This window comes from Anneissia japonica, unplaced genomic scaffold, assembly GCF_011630105.1.
Source record: "Anneissia japonica isolate Jap-2015-1 unplaced genomic scaffold, ASM1163010v1 scaffold288221_len503873_cov180, whole genome shotgun sequence".
Classification (NCBI taxonomy): Eukaryota; Metazoa; Echinodermata; class Crinoidea; order Comatulida; family Comatulidae; genus Anneissia; species Anneissia japonica.
The window spans coordinates 454,577-469,240 of NW_022686204.1; the positions used below are offsets into that span (position 1 = coordinate 454,577).

Sequence of the window (14,664 nt, forward strand, 5' to 3'; positions counted from 1 at the left end):
CATTTTTGTTTCTTTGTTGGATCGATTGCAGCAACCCCAAACCCAACATAACGGTAATTCACATTATATAGCATTAATCATTATAATAACTGCTAACTTCCTACCCTATCGCGTTGTTTTGTTTTGGTGACAACATGGCCGGTGTAAGTCACGTGATTGAAACCGAGTTGGCCAAACTCTCTCTATCTACGGCTCTGTGCCTAGGTGTACGTATTCCGTGGCCAAGGATTGCCAGTCTTGTACAAAACTCAACTTATTCTTTTTTTGTGTGCAGAGAAACTTCCCTATAGGACCAATGTCATTTTTACCAATTTTTAAAATGAAATTGTCTTCCTGTGAAACACCTTTCTTTAGTCCGGAACATTTTAGTCCGGAACATTTTGGGAATTCATGGCAGACATGAAAGCTAAAAACCAGCTTATAGTAGGTAGTTGCATGTAGTTTTTTTTTTTTTAAGAAACCATATAATATTGTGTTGCCATCATGGCTTAAGTATTCAAGGTGTGGAGATCCTTGATGCTGATAGGCAATTGTGGTATACTGTATTTGAGTTGTTCCAAGGAAGGTTCTGTAAATGCTTATAGAATTATTTTTCCAGTTCGACCGGGAGGTTTACTCTCACCTCACCTGCTTTAAGTCGGTAAGTAATCAAGGAAATGTATGAGTTGATTTCGCCAATGATAGCAGCAAGTTGAGCAAAATCATAAAATAAGTAGAGTATGGAATTATATATGGTTATGAAAATTTATTTTCCCGTAGTCGTTACCATAAAAAATGTACAATTTACTAGGCTATGAGCATCTCAAGTTGAAAAAAATGTCCCAACTTTCTCATACATTTTATATAGTTATCTAGAGAACAGATTAAATATCATGCCCACAATTTTATAAAGGAGACACCTGTTCAAGAAGTTAAAGATCCAATTGAACTGCATTCAAAGGTCAATTCCATCTATACCTCTAAGTCTTATAAAAAAAACAAACTATATAAAATAGTATGAGTTGTGGAGCTATTGTGATGCAATATTTCAAACTTATTTGTTCCAAAAGGTGAATTAATGGCTTGAATTTTTAAATTTATATCTTGCATATCGGTGGAAATTATCAAAACTCTAAATATTGTAGTATTTTATATTCTAATAGAAATATACAGTAATACAAATTGAAAACAACTTTCAAGTACAGTAAAAGATATTTCTGGCACTCAAGACTGTCAAGGAGAGCAAAAGGGACCCTTGGACATGCTTAAGTTTACCTGCGGGGCAAATTGAGGGTCTAAACCCCTTTGAATAAGTCTTGCAATGAAATGGAAATTAAAAGGCCCTTGAGTGAATTACATCATTAATCCTTTTGGCAGTCTCATGATATGAATTCTTATTACTGTATATACAGTAAAAGTTACTGTATTTATTCGAACAAACGCGCCACTCAAGCTTTATTTTATTAAACCCAAACTTTTTATCAAAATACTGGAAAACCTTCACAATTCTATAGTTTATCAGGCCTAGAATCATCAATTCTAGCTACAAATGTTTAAGGTTTAATGCGAGTACTAGAGATCTATTCAGAGTAGAGAGCATCAAAGCCCAAACATTTTTTGGGCCCTAAACCCACACCAATTGGGCTTATTTCCTGTTAAATCTCAAGCCACTAGCTACCTCCAACTTGGCATGTATGATAATCGCCCCTTCAAAAACCCTTCTCAGCAATAAAAGCCCACTGTATTTATTCGAATAAATACGGTATCTCAATTGTCAGGCCACAATTGTTTCTACTGTGTTTAAATGACAGTAAAAACATACTACTATAACTAAAATTATAAATTTACATCCAAGAAACCTCTTCAGACAGACTTCTCAAGTAATACAGAACTTACTAACTGTAACGGCACTGAGTTATTTAAGTGGTGCCGAGGGCTGGCGGGCCGTTTCCGACCTTTTAATAGCCCCCCTTAAACTGTGTGGTACTTTCAGCTTCCATGGAAGAGCATTCCTTTCGTTTACCACCCTTTGGGAAAAATAGTGCTTCCTACAATTTAGTCAAGCATAAGGCTTTTTTAACTTCCAACCATGACCTCTAGTAACGGAATCAATTGCCAAATTGAAAAACATATCCCTAACAACATCCTCTTTTCCATTTAACATTTTATATGTCTCAATTAAGTCCCCCCTGATTCTTCTTATTTCTAAAGTAGTTAAATTAAAGGCTATGAGACGTTCTTCATAATTTACAATTTTCATACATTTAGGAATTTTAGTTGCCCGTCTTTGGTACTTTTCTAATAAATTTATATCTTTCCTTAATTGCGGTGACCAAGCTTAGATTGAAAATTCAAGGTGTGGACGAACTAATCCGATATACAGACACCTAATGTTTGCAACGGATTTATATTCAAAGGACCTTTTTATACTACCGAGTACCCTGATTTGCAGTTTTGACATCAGCAACACACTGTTTACTGGGTTTCTGTATTGCTACAGAAATTTTTCCTAATTACGGATGTACGGAAATAAACAAAAATGCTATGGATATATAGACCGAGAACCATTAATAAATAGGTCTTTAGTCCGGAACAATTGACTTTTCTATCAGGATCTTTGGTTACATTGTCCTTAGACAACTCATACTTGTCAGATTACTGATAAATTATTGTGAAAACTAAGAAAAAGTGGCCTGTAAATCTTCATCTTGTCCCATTTCTTAGAAATTCCACAGCTGTATCCTGTAATTTAAGCAACCCATATTTTGTTTGCACTCAAGACAAATTATTAGGTGCTACAAATATTTTAGGAAAAAGACTTGGTCACTGAAATGCGTTTTACTATCTTGAGAAGTCTGTCTTCCGGTAACATTATATACTCTACAAATACAATGAAAATCAAATCTAAATACATATTAACAGCACCACAAATAGTCAAAAACAGTCGGACCACTGAAAGATTTGCAGTTTCCCCTGCTGGCCTTCATCGGTAATCATCAGACCACCTCTTTCGGACAGTCTTTCCCCTTAAATATATATCTGACTGGGACACCAGAATTCTTAATTGTACAATACAAAATGTTTATATTGTGTACAAGAAAGCTTGTAGTGGTGCCCTTAAATACACACACAAGTACAATTTAACAGTGAACATGTTAACAACCAAGCCATAGATACACCCTAACATTAAAACAATTTGAAATTAAAAAGGGGTGGGGAAAAATTGACCTCTGAAGTGCACCTAAAACAGAAGACTACTTATAACTATATGCAACCATACACAACAGTAATGGACAGATTCTAAGTTCTGTACACATTTTGGTTCTTAGAAATATATATAATATATCTGTACTTAAAAAGCGATACCAACTTATCTACGAAACATAAATATATTAAACATCATTCAACTCAGTGCATCCTACTTTTTATTTTCTATAGAACCAGTAGTGGCGCCAGCGACGGACAGGCTTCGTCCGACGCCACAACGAGGTTATGGGGAAAAAAAAAATGATTTGCCTATCCAAATAATGTTATTTTGATTTCCAATCCCTAATATTGTGGTCTAAAAGCACAATTCCCTGTGAACCCTACAGTACGAGGCTCTAGTCGGCATCTTGCTACAGACCCCCTGTTTGACGACATGTCCAACTGTTGGACATGTCGTCCCCCACCGGCAAATTTTAATTTTAGAATTTTTTGTATGTTGTTAGGTTTTTTGTTATTGCCTCATTGATGTAAAAATGTTGGTAAAAGGTCAAAACCATGGAAGGATTATATCAAACAATTAACAAATAATTTGAATTGGAGAAATAATAGTTAATACATTGAAAACTATACATTTGGAAAGCCATGTGCAAAGTCTGACTTGAGCTGTCCTCCAGTATTACAAATACAAATCAAACTGTAAACCAGATTTGTAATAATGGGTTACAAATTAAATGGTAGTCGGAAGGATTAAGGCTTGAATCCAAATGGTGGGATAATGTTTTTTTGTCTCAAAATTTCATTTAATAGCTTTAACAAGTATCTCTGTCAATGTAAATCTTTCACTAGCCAACACTGCAATCAACCAATCAAGAAAGAAGAGCTAACAATGTTTATATTTGAACATGCAAAAAAGCATGAATAAAGGCTTGCTCTGTTTGAGACAGCTTTCTGTTCCTTTTCCAAGGGTAAGTCATGTCCATCCTAACAATTTTCAGTTTAGATGAAAAAAATTCAAATTTTTTTTTTGCTTATTTGTGTGCATTTCCCATGTGTAATGTTATGATTCCCTCTGAATTTAACTTCGTATAAATCTCTTTTTCTACGTCGCTGTTGTGAACACCTGTTTTGCGAAATGCTGAGTTTCCTCTGCCTCCGTCGTTCTGCCAATAATGATCCCAGTTGCCTATTTTATTAGCTCCATAACCGTAAACGTCAACCTGAATAAAGCACAAAAAAGACATGCTACTGTAAATCAATGAAATATCATTGTAATCAGAAAAATTTGTAAAATTAGAACAAGTTTCTAAGCATGTGATGTTGCAAAAAAATACTAAAATTGAGACCTATTTTGTAATTGACTGGCAGATCCAGAAATTGAAGTTGGAATAGGGGCTTTATGTCAGCAAAGGAATGATGATATTTAATTTATACCTAGAGTCATAAAATGTGGCCAATATTTTAGAGAGGGTGTCTAAACCCTGATTATCTCCACCCAATAAATCTAACCCTGGGATTATCATAGTAAATAGTAAAAAGTATATATTTTTTTATCTGTGTGTGATTGGGACTTGGTTAATTATTTGATCTTTCTAAATTAGCACTTCACTGTTTAAATTGAATGTTTAAGGTTTTCCTCACCAAATTTTTAATACAGTGCATTTTAAAACACGTAAATGTTACAAGACATTTCCCTTTGTTCTTTCTCTTTATATGCAACTACTTTCTGATATCCAAGTAACTGTGCAGTCCTTTAACATTTAAACTAATTAATGCTTGGTTGTCATAGCAACACAGGAAAATAAATATCTTAAGCTGTGCTTCTAAGTGCTGCTCAGAAAAGACAGAGAAATCTGAGATTTCATAGGGACTAACTCTTATCCAGATTTCCTCCAATGATAAAAACATTTTTATAATGTAGATTTTTACTCAAGATTAATGTAAGATATTAGTTTCATATTGATTGGTATCTTTTCAAACAATTTATCTTCTAGTATTTTCAGAAGATTTAGAAAAAATTGTTCTTGTGAGATTTTTTTTTTGCTGTTGGGTTGTTCATGATGGGATACAATATGGCATACCTCATCACATGCGTGTAGAGCAAACATAATTGCTAGGAGCCCTGTAGAAGGGTAACGACCATGCTTCAAATTCCACACTTCATGTGCTTGTTTCATTAACGCTGGGTTGTAAATCTGCACCTATAAAATAGAAGAAATGGAAGATTAAACATTAAAACTGACAGATTTTTTTTTTTTTAATGAAAGAAATACTTTATGTATTTTGGCAACAACATCGAAGTTCAGGGGAATGTTGTGCAAAAGTGAAAATAGAATAAACCATTGTCATTCAAAGGGATGTACTGCTCCATGTTTCGAGCAGTGAATTACATAAAAACACCACTATATCTTCTCCTAGTCTATTGTCGGGCTCTTCGACTTCTAGCTAGGTTTGAAAAATATATACCAATGGCAGGATTTTACTTGACTATAAGTCGACCTCCTCTCTAAGCGACTTGCATTAAGTTTAATAGAGCGTGAACCACATAAAAAGTTATTAGCAAGTAGTGATATAGTAGAGGGACTGTATAAAATATATTTATTTTGCAATACTGTATGAAAATTTACGATTATATTTCTAATGTTTATTATATTCTCAGTATCTAACCCCGGCCCGTGGGAAAAAACCAGTCTTTAACAATTTTTCCAACAGAAAACTTTGACAATTTTTAATTAAGTAGGTGAGAGGCTTTGCTAAAAACATGAAGACAACTTTCCCAAGGGCAAATGCATCTGACTTAATCTCGTAATCTCGGGAAAACATCAGAATTAATAGAAACATTGTTGATCTAATTACCTTTTGGAGGGAAATTAGGAGTGCTGCCTAACTTAGTGCTGTTTCCTGAGTCTAGCTAAAGCTGTGTTTACTGGCATATCAAAGACTCCTGACATGGGAAGGGGGACTGATAGGGAAACAGGTTAATAGGGGATCAAGGACTAAATGAGGGGCACTAACTGGGAAAATAAGGTGATATGAGATGATATGTCAGCAAATTCACTGGGGTTGTAAATATTTTTGGGGTCTACTCCCCATATATATTATAATTATACTATACTTAAAATATGTTGTAAACTTTAGGCCTTATGAGCGAACAGCAATCAAACGACTATGAAAACAAATACAAAACAAAATTATAATAAGAAAAATGAATTTCTAAATAGATTAATAGAACATAGTAATCACGGCAAAAGTCGGTGTAATGGAAGTTGTGATAATTACACAATTAAGTGTACGGTCTTTAGAAAATAATTGGTTTTTAGAATGGCAGTTAGCATGACACTTATAAGCTGATCCCTAAATGAGGAAATTTGATTTTATATTTAAAGCCAACATCAGAAACTAGATGGTGATGTTGATTATCTAGTACTGTACATTCTGAAACCTTTCTAAAATATGAGTGCTATTTTAACAGCATTTTTTAAAATTATGTTTAATTATGGCATGAGAAGATTGTCATGTGGTAATTAGTAATAGTATAAGTAGGATAAGTGTAATGAAGGTGACCACACAGTGATGTTGATAATAATTTTAGTCAAGATGATCATCGCGGTATTAGCCAAAATGATAGCCAAAATTATCATAAAATGATAGCGGAAATTATGATCATTATATTGGCTAACGAGATCAATGGATAGTTAAATATTTATTTATCACCACCATGTTCATATGTCTCTATCATTTTTGTCTGATTGTGATGTCAATTTTAGTTCAAAAGAATCATTTGTGATTTAGATGTGTAATTCTCCCCAACTTGGTTTAATTGTATATTTTTATTGAATTGCTTTGTTCTTTAAATGTCATTTCCTGGATATACTGTATGAAATGGAAATGAAATTATGTTTCCGTAGGTCTAATTTATCATGGAGTTTTATTATGGGGTTTGGAACAGGGATACCTATAACGTCTCAGCCAATATTATTTGACATACTGTATTATAATCTTGTGTTTATTTCGGTTAGATCACAAGATGCAATATTCATCACAGGATTAGGTTACCAGCTGTGTTAATGAAGAGAATCTAGCTGAAGATAGACTAGAATTAGCCTGGCCAATGGTGTGTATATATTATCACTCTTTTAGGTCATACAGTAGCTTATCAAAAACACAATGCGATCTCCCCATAGACGATAGTGGGGCAGAGGCTGAGGAGGTGATATGTTTTGGCAGTGGAGAATTAAGGAATGATTCAAACTGTTTTTATGGTTGGCTGGCTGCCGACAACACTAATGTGTAAGTGTGGATCAGTCGTGGCATGAAAATAAGAAGCCAGAGGGGAAAAAAGCATTCATCAATATTCTAATGACAGGTAAATGGATTAATATGGACTGGAGAAGAGACCGCTGTAAATACATAATCAAATGGATATGTTCATGGCATGAGAATCTCAGACTTGTGCACAACATTAGTAAAATATAGTCTATAAAGACCTTACATCAGTATAAAAAGACTAATGACCATACAGGTCAACATTCAGTTCAGTTCACTCACTTAAATTGTCTTTATAACATAATTGTATCTTAAAAAAGTGACTAGATTTTTAAAAATGGGTGACCGAGCTTAAACTAGAAGACAGCCTTGTATCTGAATGTGAAAAAAAAATGTTAAAAAAACAATTATGAAAATTCTAAATTTTATATGCCTTTAACCTGTTTTGCTTGGTCAAAGAAAGCAATGTTTTCCCCAGGATGTAAATTTCTTATAATAATATTAGGAACAATTTTGAAGACATTTAATTTCTCATTTAAAAGGATTAGTGTACCTTAGCTTCATTTTTATGTATAACTTTTGTATATATTTAAGCTAATTGAGATACTGTTATTTTGTATTTTATTTCATTTTTATATAAATTTGTATACACTTGTATTTATGTTATTCAAGTTTCTATTATTAATATTAGGTTCAAATGAGAGTTCAAAACAAGTCCATTTTCACTGTTTTTTTTACTAAGAAAATTCTTAAAGTGGATACCAGCTAATTTAAGGTTTTATATAAAAGATTACATAAATGCTATTTATTATATTTTAGGTGTCTGTAATTGCCGAGTAAATTATTTTCTTGTTCTAATTTTCAGTTGAAAGCTACTTACTTTAAATATACTGTACTAAGTAAACAAATCAAAATACTGTATCAAGTCTTATTTTAATGTTTTTAACTCCACACTAAGAATCTTCTAAAAAGCATGATACAAAATATTCTGTACACACACGTCTTTAAAGCACTCAAATTACAGAACACACAATCTAAACGTGACTACAATACACAGTGCTACTATCGTTAAATTCAGATAGGCAAAAAATTAGGTGCTATAGTTGCATGTATCGTAATTGGCTTACCAGACTTGCATTGACTTTAATCAGGTTCTTCACCGGTCGCCACGTTCTGGTAATTATGAAAAAAATCACAGTTAAGCTTATTCACACCTCACATTCAAACAAAAATCATTATATAAAAATTCTATCATTTCTAATTAATTATGCAGTTATAATATTGCTAATGAATATTCATATTTTTCATGAAGCAATAAGCTGCAGGTGATGAATGATATAGTGAAGTATGTGTTCACATTAATAATAGATACAAATATGTGATCATGGAATTAATCTCGAAATATGCTGACATATTGAGAGGGTATAAAAAGGGTTAGAGGACATTTGTAAGGCAAACTGATGTAGATTTCTAAGTGTGCAAGTCTGTAGATTTATCTTCTAGTTTTGGCCAATCCTGCCACAAAATAACAATATATTTATTTCTTTTATGGTGTAATAATGAAGGGAAGTGAAACCCTGTAAACAGAACTACCAAAAAACTACCATGATTGTTTTATCCTTATTAGCACAGCTAAATTTGATGATAGCTCAAGGGAAGTAAAAACTTTATCATAGACATGTTAAAATTGTAATGACTGCAGAGTCCTGATGCATAATTTGAGACGATTTATGGTAGAAGCAGCTCAATTGTTAATACATCTTTTATCATCGATAACATCCATACTTAATTTTACACTGTTGCATGTTTGGATAAAATACAAAATACAAATACAAAGTTAGTGAACCAAAGAACAGTGCTCATAAAAGTATATCAAATTGTCCTAAAAATAAAGGAAGTCATAATAGGAATTCCTGTGCCACCAAATTCTGTCCGTGTTTTGTTCCGCAATCATCAATAGGCCTCTTTTCAAATCATACAGTACACCGACTTTTGGTCTGCCAACTTATGTCTCTGAGTATTATTCTGTTCACTGTGATTCGTTAATAGCATTCTTTACTTTATAAGTATAACAACAAACTGTGCTCATAAAAATTTGTTTCGCTAGTCCTACTTGCAATTTTATTTTTATTCAAAATTTTCATTATTGGCAGGCGGCGGATTCGCTAAACAAGGTATAAAAAAAGTCTTGCCTAACTGATGAGATGTCCCTACAGAAATTTCCTGCGGTCCAATTTTGAATTGTACTGTAACATAATTGAAATTATAATTTGATATCGACAAAAAAACTTTCAATTAAGCGGAAAGAGTTTCACCCAGCTGTATAAAACGATTGCTTTCAACTTGGTGGAGATTATCTTTGGCCTGTGAGACCAACTCTAAATATAATTTGGCCCTTCACAGGGTTGTAGCTTTGAAAAACTGAGGGTGGGTGGTAGATATTTTAAGGGTGGGTGGGTGATAACATTGATAAACTCTAAATAATAAGAGTGGATTTTAAGGATGGACAAGGGGATTAATAAAGGTGGGTGGAGGGCCACGATAGATATATTAAACGAACAATAATTAATAATGGACATGTATGCTTGAGAATTATTCCACAGTATAACAATTGGTTGTTTAATTTAACATAGCTCCGTGGTGGATCAAATGTTTAGATAAGCATATTATCTCAGAAAAAAGTACATAAAATACATACATACATTTATATTGCATTTTTACAGTATTCTTTTATATTAAATTTTTTTCTTGGTTTTTGTGTGATCCAGGCTATTGGTGCTAGTGGTACTAACATAGCAACATGACCACATGTTATGGCAATACTATTGTTGTTTTATAATATGCAATCAATCATCATTTTTTTAATGTGTATTTTAATTAGTGTAGCCTAGCAATAATAATTGGTTATTTAATTTAACATAGCTCCGTGGTGGATCAAATGTTTAAATAAGCATATTATCTCAGAAAAAAAGTACATAAAATACATACATACATTTATATTGCATTTTTACAGTATTCTTTTATATTAAATTTTTTTCTTGGTTTTTGTGTGATCCAGGCTATTGGTGCTAGTGGTACTAACATAGCAACATGACCACATGTTATGGCAATACTATTGTTGTATATTTTTTATAATATGCAATCAATCATCATTTTTTTAATGTGTATTTTAATTAGTGTAGCCTAGCAATAATAATTGGTTATTTAATTTAACATAGCTCCATGGTGGCTCAAATGTTTAAATAAGCATATTATCTCAGAAAAAAAGTACATAAAATACATACATACATTTATATTGCATTTTAACAGTATTCTTTTATATTAAATTTTTTTCTTGGTTTTTGTGTGATCCAGGCTATTGGTGCTAGTGGTACTAACATAGCAACATGACCACATGTTATGGCAATACTATTGTTGTATATTTTTTATAATATGCAATCAATCATCATTTTTTAAATGTGTATTTTAATTAGTGTAGCCTAGCAATAATAATTGGTTATTTAATTTAACATAGCTCCATGGTGGATCAAATGGTTAAATAAGCATATTATCTCAGAAAAAAAGTACATAAAATACATACATACATTTATATTGCATTTTTACAGTATTTTTTTATATTAAATTTTTTTCTTGGTTTTTGTGTGATCCAGGCTATTGGTGCTTGTGGTACTAACATAGCAACACGACCACATGTTATGGCAATACTATTGTTGTTGTATATTTTTTATAATATGTGGCAAAGACAAGCCAAACCAGTCACTCGTTGCAAATCGTGTTTCACAGAAAATGGCCAAAACATGCTGGAATGTCAAATTTTAAAAACCTATTTTATTGCACTAAACTAATCTTTACATATCTATACATCATTTTATGCTGTTATTTTCCCCATTTTCAATGTTAAAACAACACTTTTTAAGGATTTGAGGATAGTTTCTGCATGAGAATTGCCTGAAATCATAAACTTTAAAGGCTGATTTCTCATATATTCTTCTTTAAACAGCTGTATGTTTAAACGCTTGCAACTTCATAAGGAATGTCCGATTTGAATGATTTTTTTACCATTTTATAGCTATTATTTTACTCTCTAACACTATATTAATAACTCAAAATCGATTTTTGCGACAAGTGACTGGTTTGGCTTGTCTCTGCCACATATGCAATCAATCATCATTTTTTAATGTGTATTTTAATTAGTGTAGCCTAGCAATAATAATTCAAACACGACATTCGCCATCCACAACTAACACATTCAAGCTTTATCAGGTTTTCAGTGACAAATGTGATTTGCACATACATGGGTATAATGGGTATATGGTATAATGTTGTCATATTATACCATATATGGGCAAATCACAGATATTTGTCATAAAGGTTGATAGTGTGGTCAGACCTTTACATGATGTTGAAGCCGCCTCCATGATTCGAAACCCAACGATCAAATAAAAAGCAATGCACATAAACCTACTAACCTCTTTATCGTCCCTGTTGTCATTGCGCTTACTAACCATTCTACATCAAGAGTTTTGAAACTGACGAGTACAAAGTGCACATCAGGTTTGATGTTGAAGAAGCTCTCTGGATACATGAGGCGATGCGTTTCCCTGTATCCTACATCTTCCTCAAAGTTAGTTACTGGAGCTTCATTCATCCTGATAAATGGAGATATAAATATTGTTTCTAATTATCAAAACCATCAGTATTAAAAGTATCTTCACCACAACCAGCATCATCAATCCATTCACCAATGACTGTACCATTTCCAATATTAAATTAATAGTTCTTTGACTGTCTTCTAGTCTCACTTAAATCCCATCTTTTTAATTCTGAACTTGATTCCTTTTCTTTTAGTTTTTGTATTTGATTCTTCCTTTTTTTGCACTTGGGCTGTGTTTTCTTAGCGCATAAAGATGATTTTGTATTATACGCTTTACAAGTATAACGTACGGAAGCTTAAAGTGACCTTCCGCGTTTCCGAGTTTCCAAGATAATTATCATGGAAACATGGAATAAATACTTAGTAAGACGTCTTTCCGAGATAAATTATCTTGGAAAGACGGATTTCCGAGATAATTTTTCTTGGAAAGAGTGAATTCCAAGATAATTTATCTCGGAAAGACGGAATTCCAAGATAATGTATCTTGGAAAGATGGAATTGGTTTGATGTTGAAGAAGCTCTCTGGATACATGAGGCGATGCGTTTCCCTGTATCCTACATCTTCCTCAAAGTTAGTTACTGGAGCTTCATTCATCCTGATAAATGGAGATATAAATATTGTTTCTAATTATCAAAACCATCAGTATTAAAAGTATCTTCACCACAACCAGCATCATCAATCCATTCACCAATGACTGTACCATTTCCAATATTAAATTAATAGTTCTTTGACTGTCTTCTAGTCTCACTCAAATCCCATCTTTTTAATTCTGAACTTGATTCCTTTTCTTTTAGTTTTTGTATTTGATTCTTCCTTTTTTTGCACTTGGGCTGTGTTTTCTTAGCGCATAAAGATGATTTTGTATTATGCGCTTTACAAGTATAACGCCATTACCATTAATAAATTAATTTTAACCAAAGTTTTAGATTTTTTCAGTTTATTGTTTCACACAATGAATACAATATAAGAAGGAACATATCATATAATAGTTTAAGTAGTAATATGTGTTCATAAAATCAAAATAAAACTTTACAATGAAGATAAAAATTTATGACTCCATAGACTCATTCATTGTTTGTGGAGGAAACAATAAGCCAGAAAGTCTTTAGGTCTCTGATCCTCCAAGCAAAACATCAATCATCTTTACCTTATAAAAATAAACAACATTTAAGGTACAACCAAAAGTTTACCAACACATCAACACACCTTATGACCATATCATGAGCGTCAATATGTGAACCATACTTGCTACCCCTTAAGTTACCAGAATTTCCAACAACGGCACATCGTCTGCAAGTTGACCGGTCCTTATACACATCAACATCTGGAATCATCTTAAAAGCTGACTCCATCACCCCAACCACATCTTTGTTTTTGCTACCTTGCAGTTTCTATGGAGACAAATTGTTTATATTAATTATTTTGTGCACCAATGCAAAATTATTATTCATTTATAGGCACATGGAATAACAATAGCAAATGATATCACTGTCCTAATCATAAGAATCCCTTTCAAAAAGATATGATGCTTACATAAACCAGGCCTGGAAAAAAAAATGTTCATGCCTCTGACCATTAAAATTGTCTCGGTAAAATGCCTTCAGCAACAAATGTTATCTGTACACTATACAGCCCAACAGTTTATTGTTTTTAATTTTCTTCCCCAAAAAAATCCTCCGGGACATTCATGGTGCTTTCGACTGCCGGTCGCGCACTTTTTCCAGCCCTGATATAATTATGAGGCTTATGAAGAGAAGTTGTTTTGGTTGCGAAAAAAAAATATTTCGTCAGGATTTGAACACAGTGAACTTTAACTGTAATAAGAAAGTAAACATCTAATGTAATCTTAATCATTTAGAGGAAGTTGATAATTCACTTGATTGAGGTATTTTGTGAAGTAAATTGAACCTTAAGGTCATTCGTGTTAAACAAACCATGAATTTTCCTTGGCCTTAAAGTGTGTTAGCTTCTACAGTTATTGGATTACTGACCGAGAGAACATTTTTTTTAATTTCTTGCACTTTTTCAGGTCATAATCATTTACTTGGTATTTTTTTCAATCTAACAATTTGAACAAAATTAGTGTATTATTAAAATGATAATATTAAATATTACTAACTATCCATCTAAGAGATGTAGTTGATCTTTTTCAGAAGGAGCATGGTACGAACTGGGAAAATCTGGCAAAGAACAGATCAGAATGGAGTTGAGGAGGCTATCGGCCAGCAGTGGCCTGACAGGCTACTGATGATGATGATGACTAAACTATATTATTTCGAATATTTATTAGTGACAATAACAATATTTTTAATATCATTATTATGAACTATTATTACTAATTCTAATTATTATGAATATTAGTGACAGTTTAAGGTATTAGGATAATGGGTGGGGGGGGGGCAGTTTGGAGTAGCAATTTTCATTTATGTTCTGAAACTTGTGGTTGGGAGTTTGAGCCACATGTTGACCATTCTTGGCCACATTTAGTATACCCCAGTTGGACTGTTGATGGCTTGTAACGTTAATGCTATGTTAAAGCCCTGTAAAATGCAAGTATTTC

General features: G+C 32.8%; 1 protein-coding gene across 1 annotated transcript in view; it reads right to left on the reverse strand.

The window, feature by feature from the left end:
- Window positions 1-730: 730 nt before the first annotated feature.
- LOC117114095 (CMP-N-acetylneuraminate-beta-galactosamide-alpha-2,3-sialyltransferase 2-like) overlaps window positions 731-14,664 on the reverse strand; it is a 25,261-nt gene continuing 11,327 nt past the window's right edge. The window contains exons 3-8 of the mRNA XM_033257641.1: window positions 13,311-13,495; window positions 12,612-12,699; window positions 11,919-12,010; window positions 8,577-8,622; window positions 5,265-5,384; window positions 731-4,403 (exon numbers count right to left, since the gene is read on the reverse strand). Coding sequence (XP_033113532.1) covers window positions 4,215-4,403; window positions 5,265-5,384; window positions 8,577-8,622; window positions 11,919-12,010; window positions 12,612-12,699; window positions 13,311-13,495 — 720 coding nt within the window. The 3' untranslated portion in view covers window positions 731-4,214. The remainder of the gene's footprint in view (window positions 4,404-5,264; window positions 5,385-8,576; window positions 8,623-11,918; window positions 12,011-12,611; window positions 12,700-13,310; window positions 13,496-14,664) is intronic.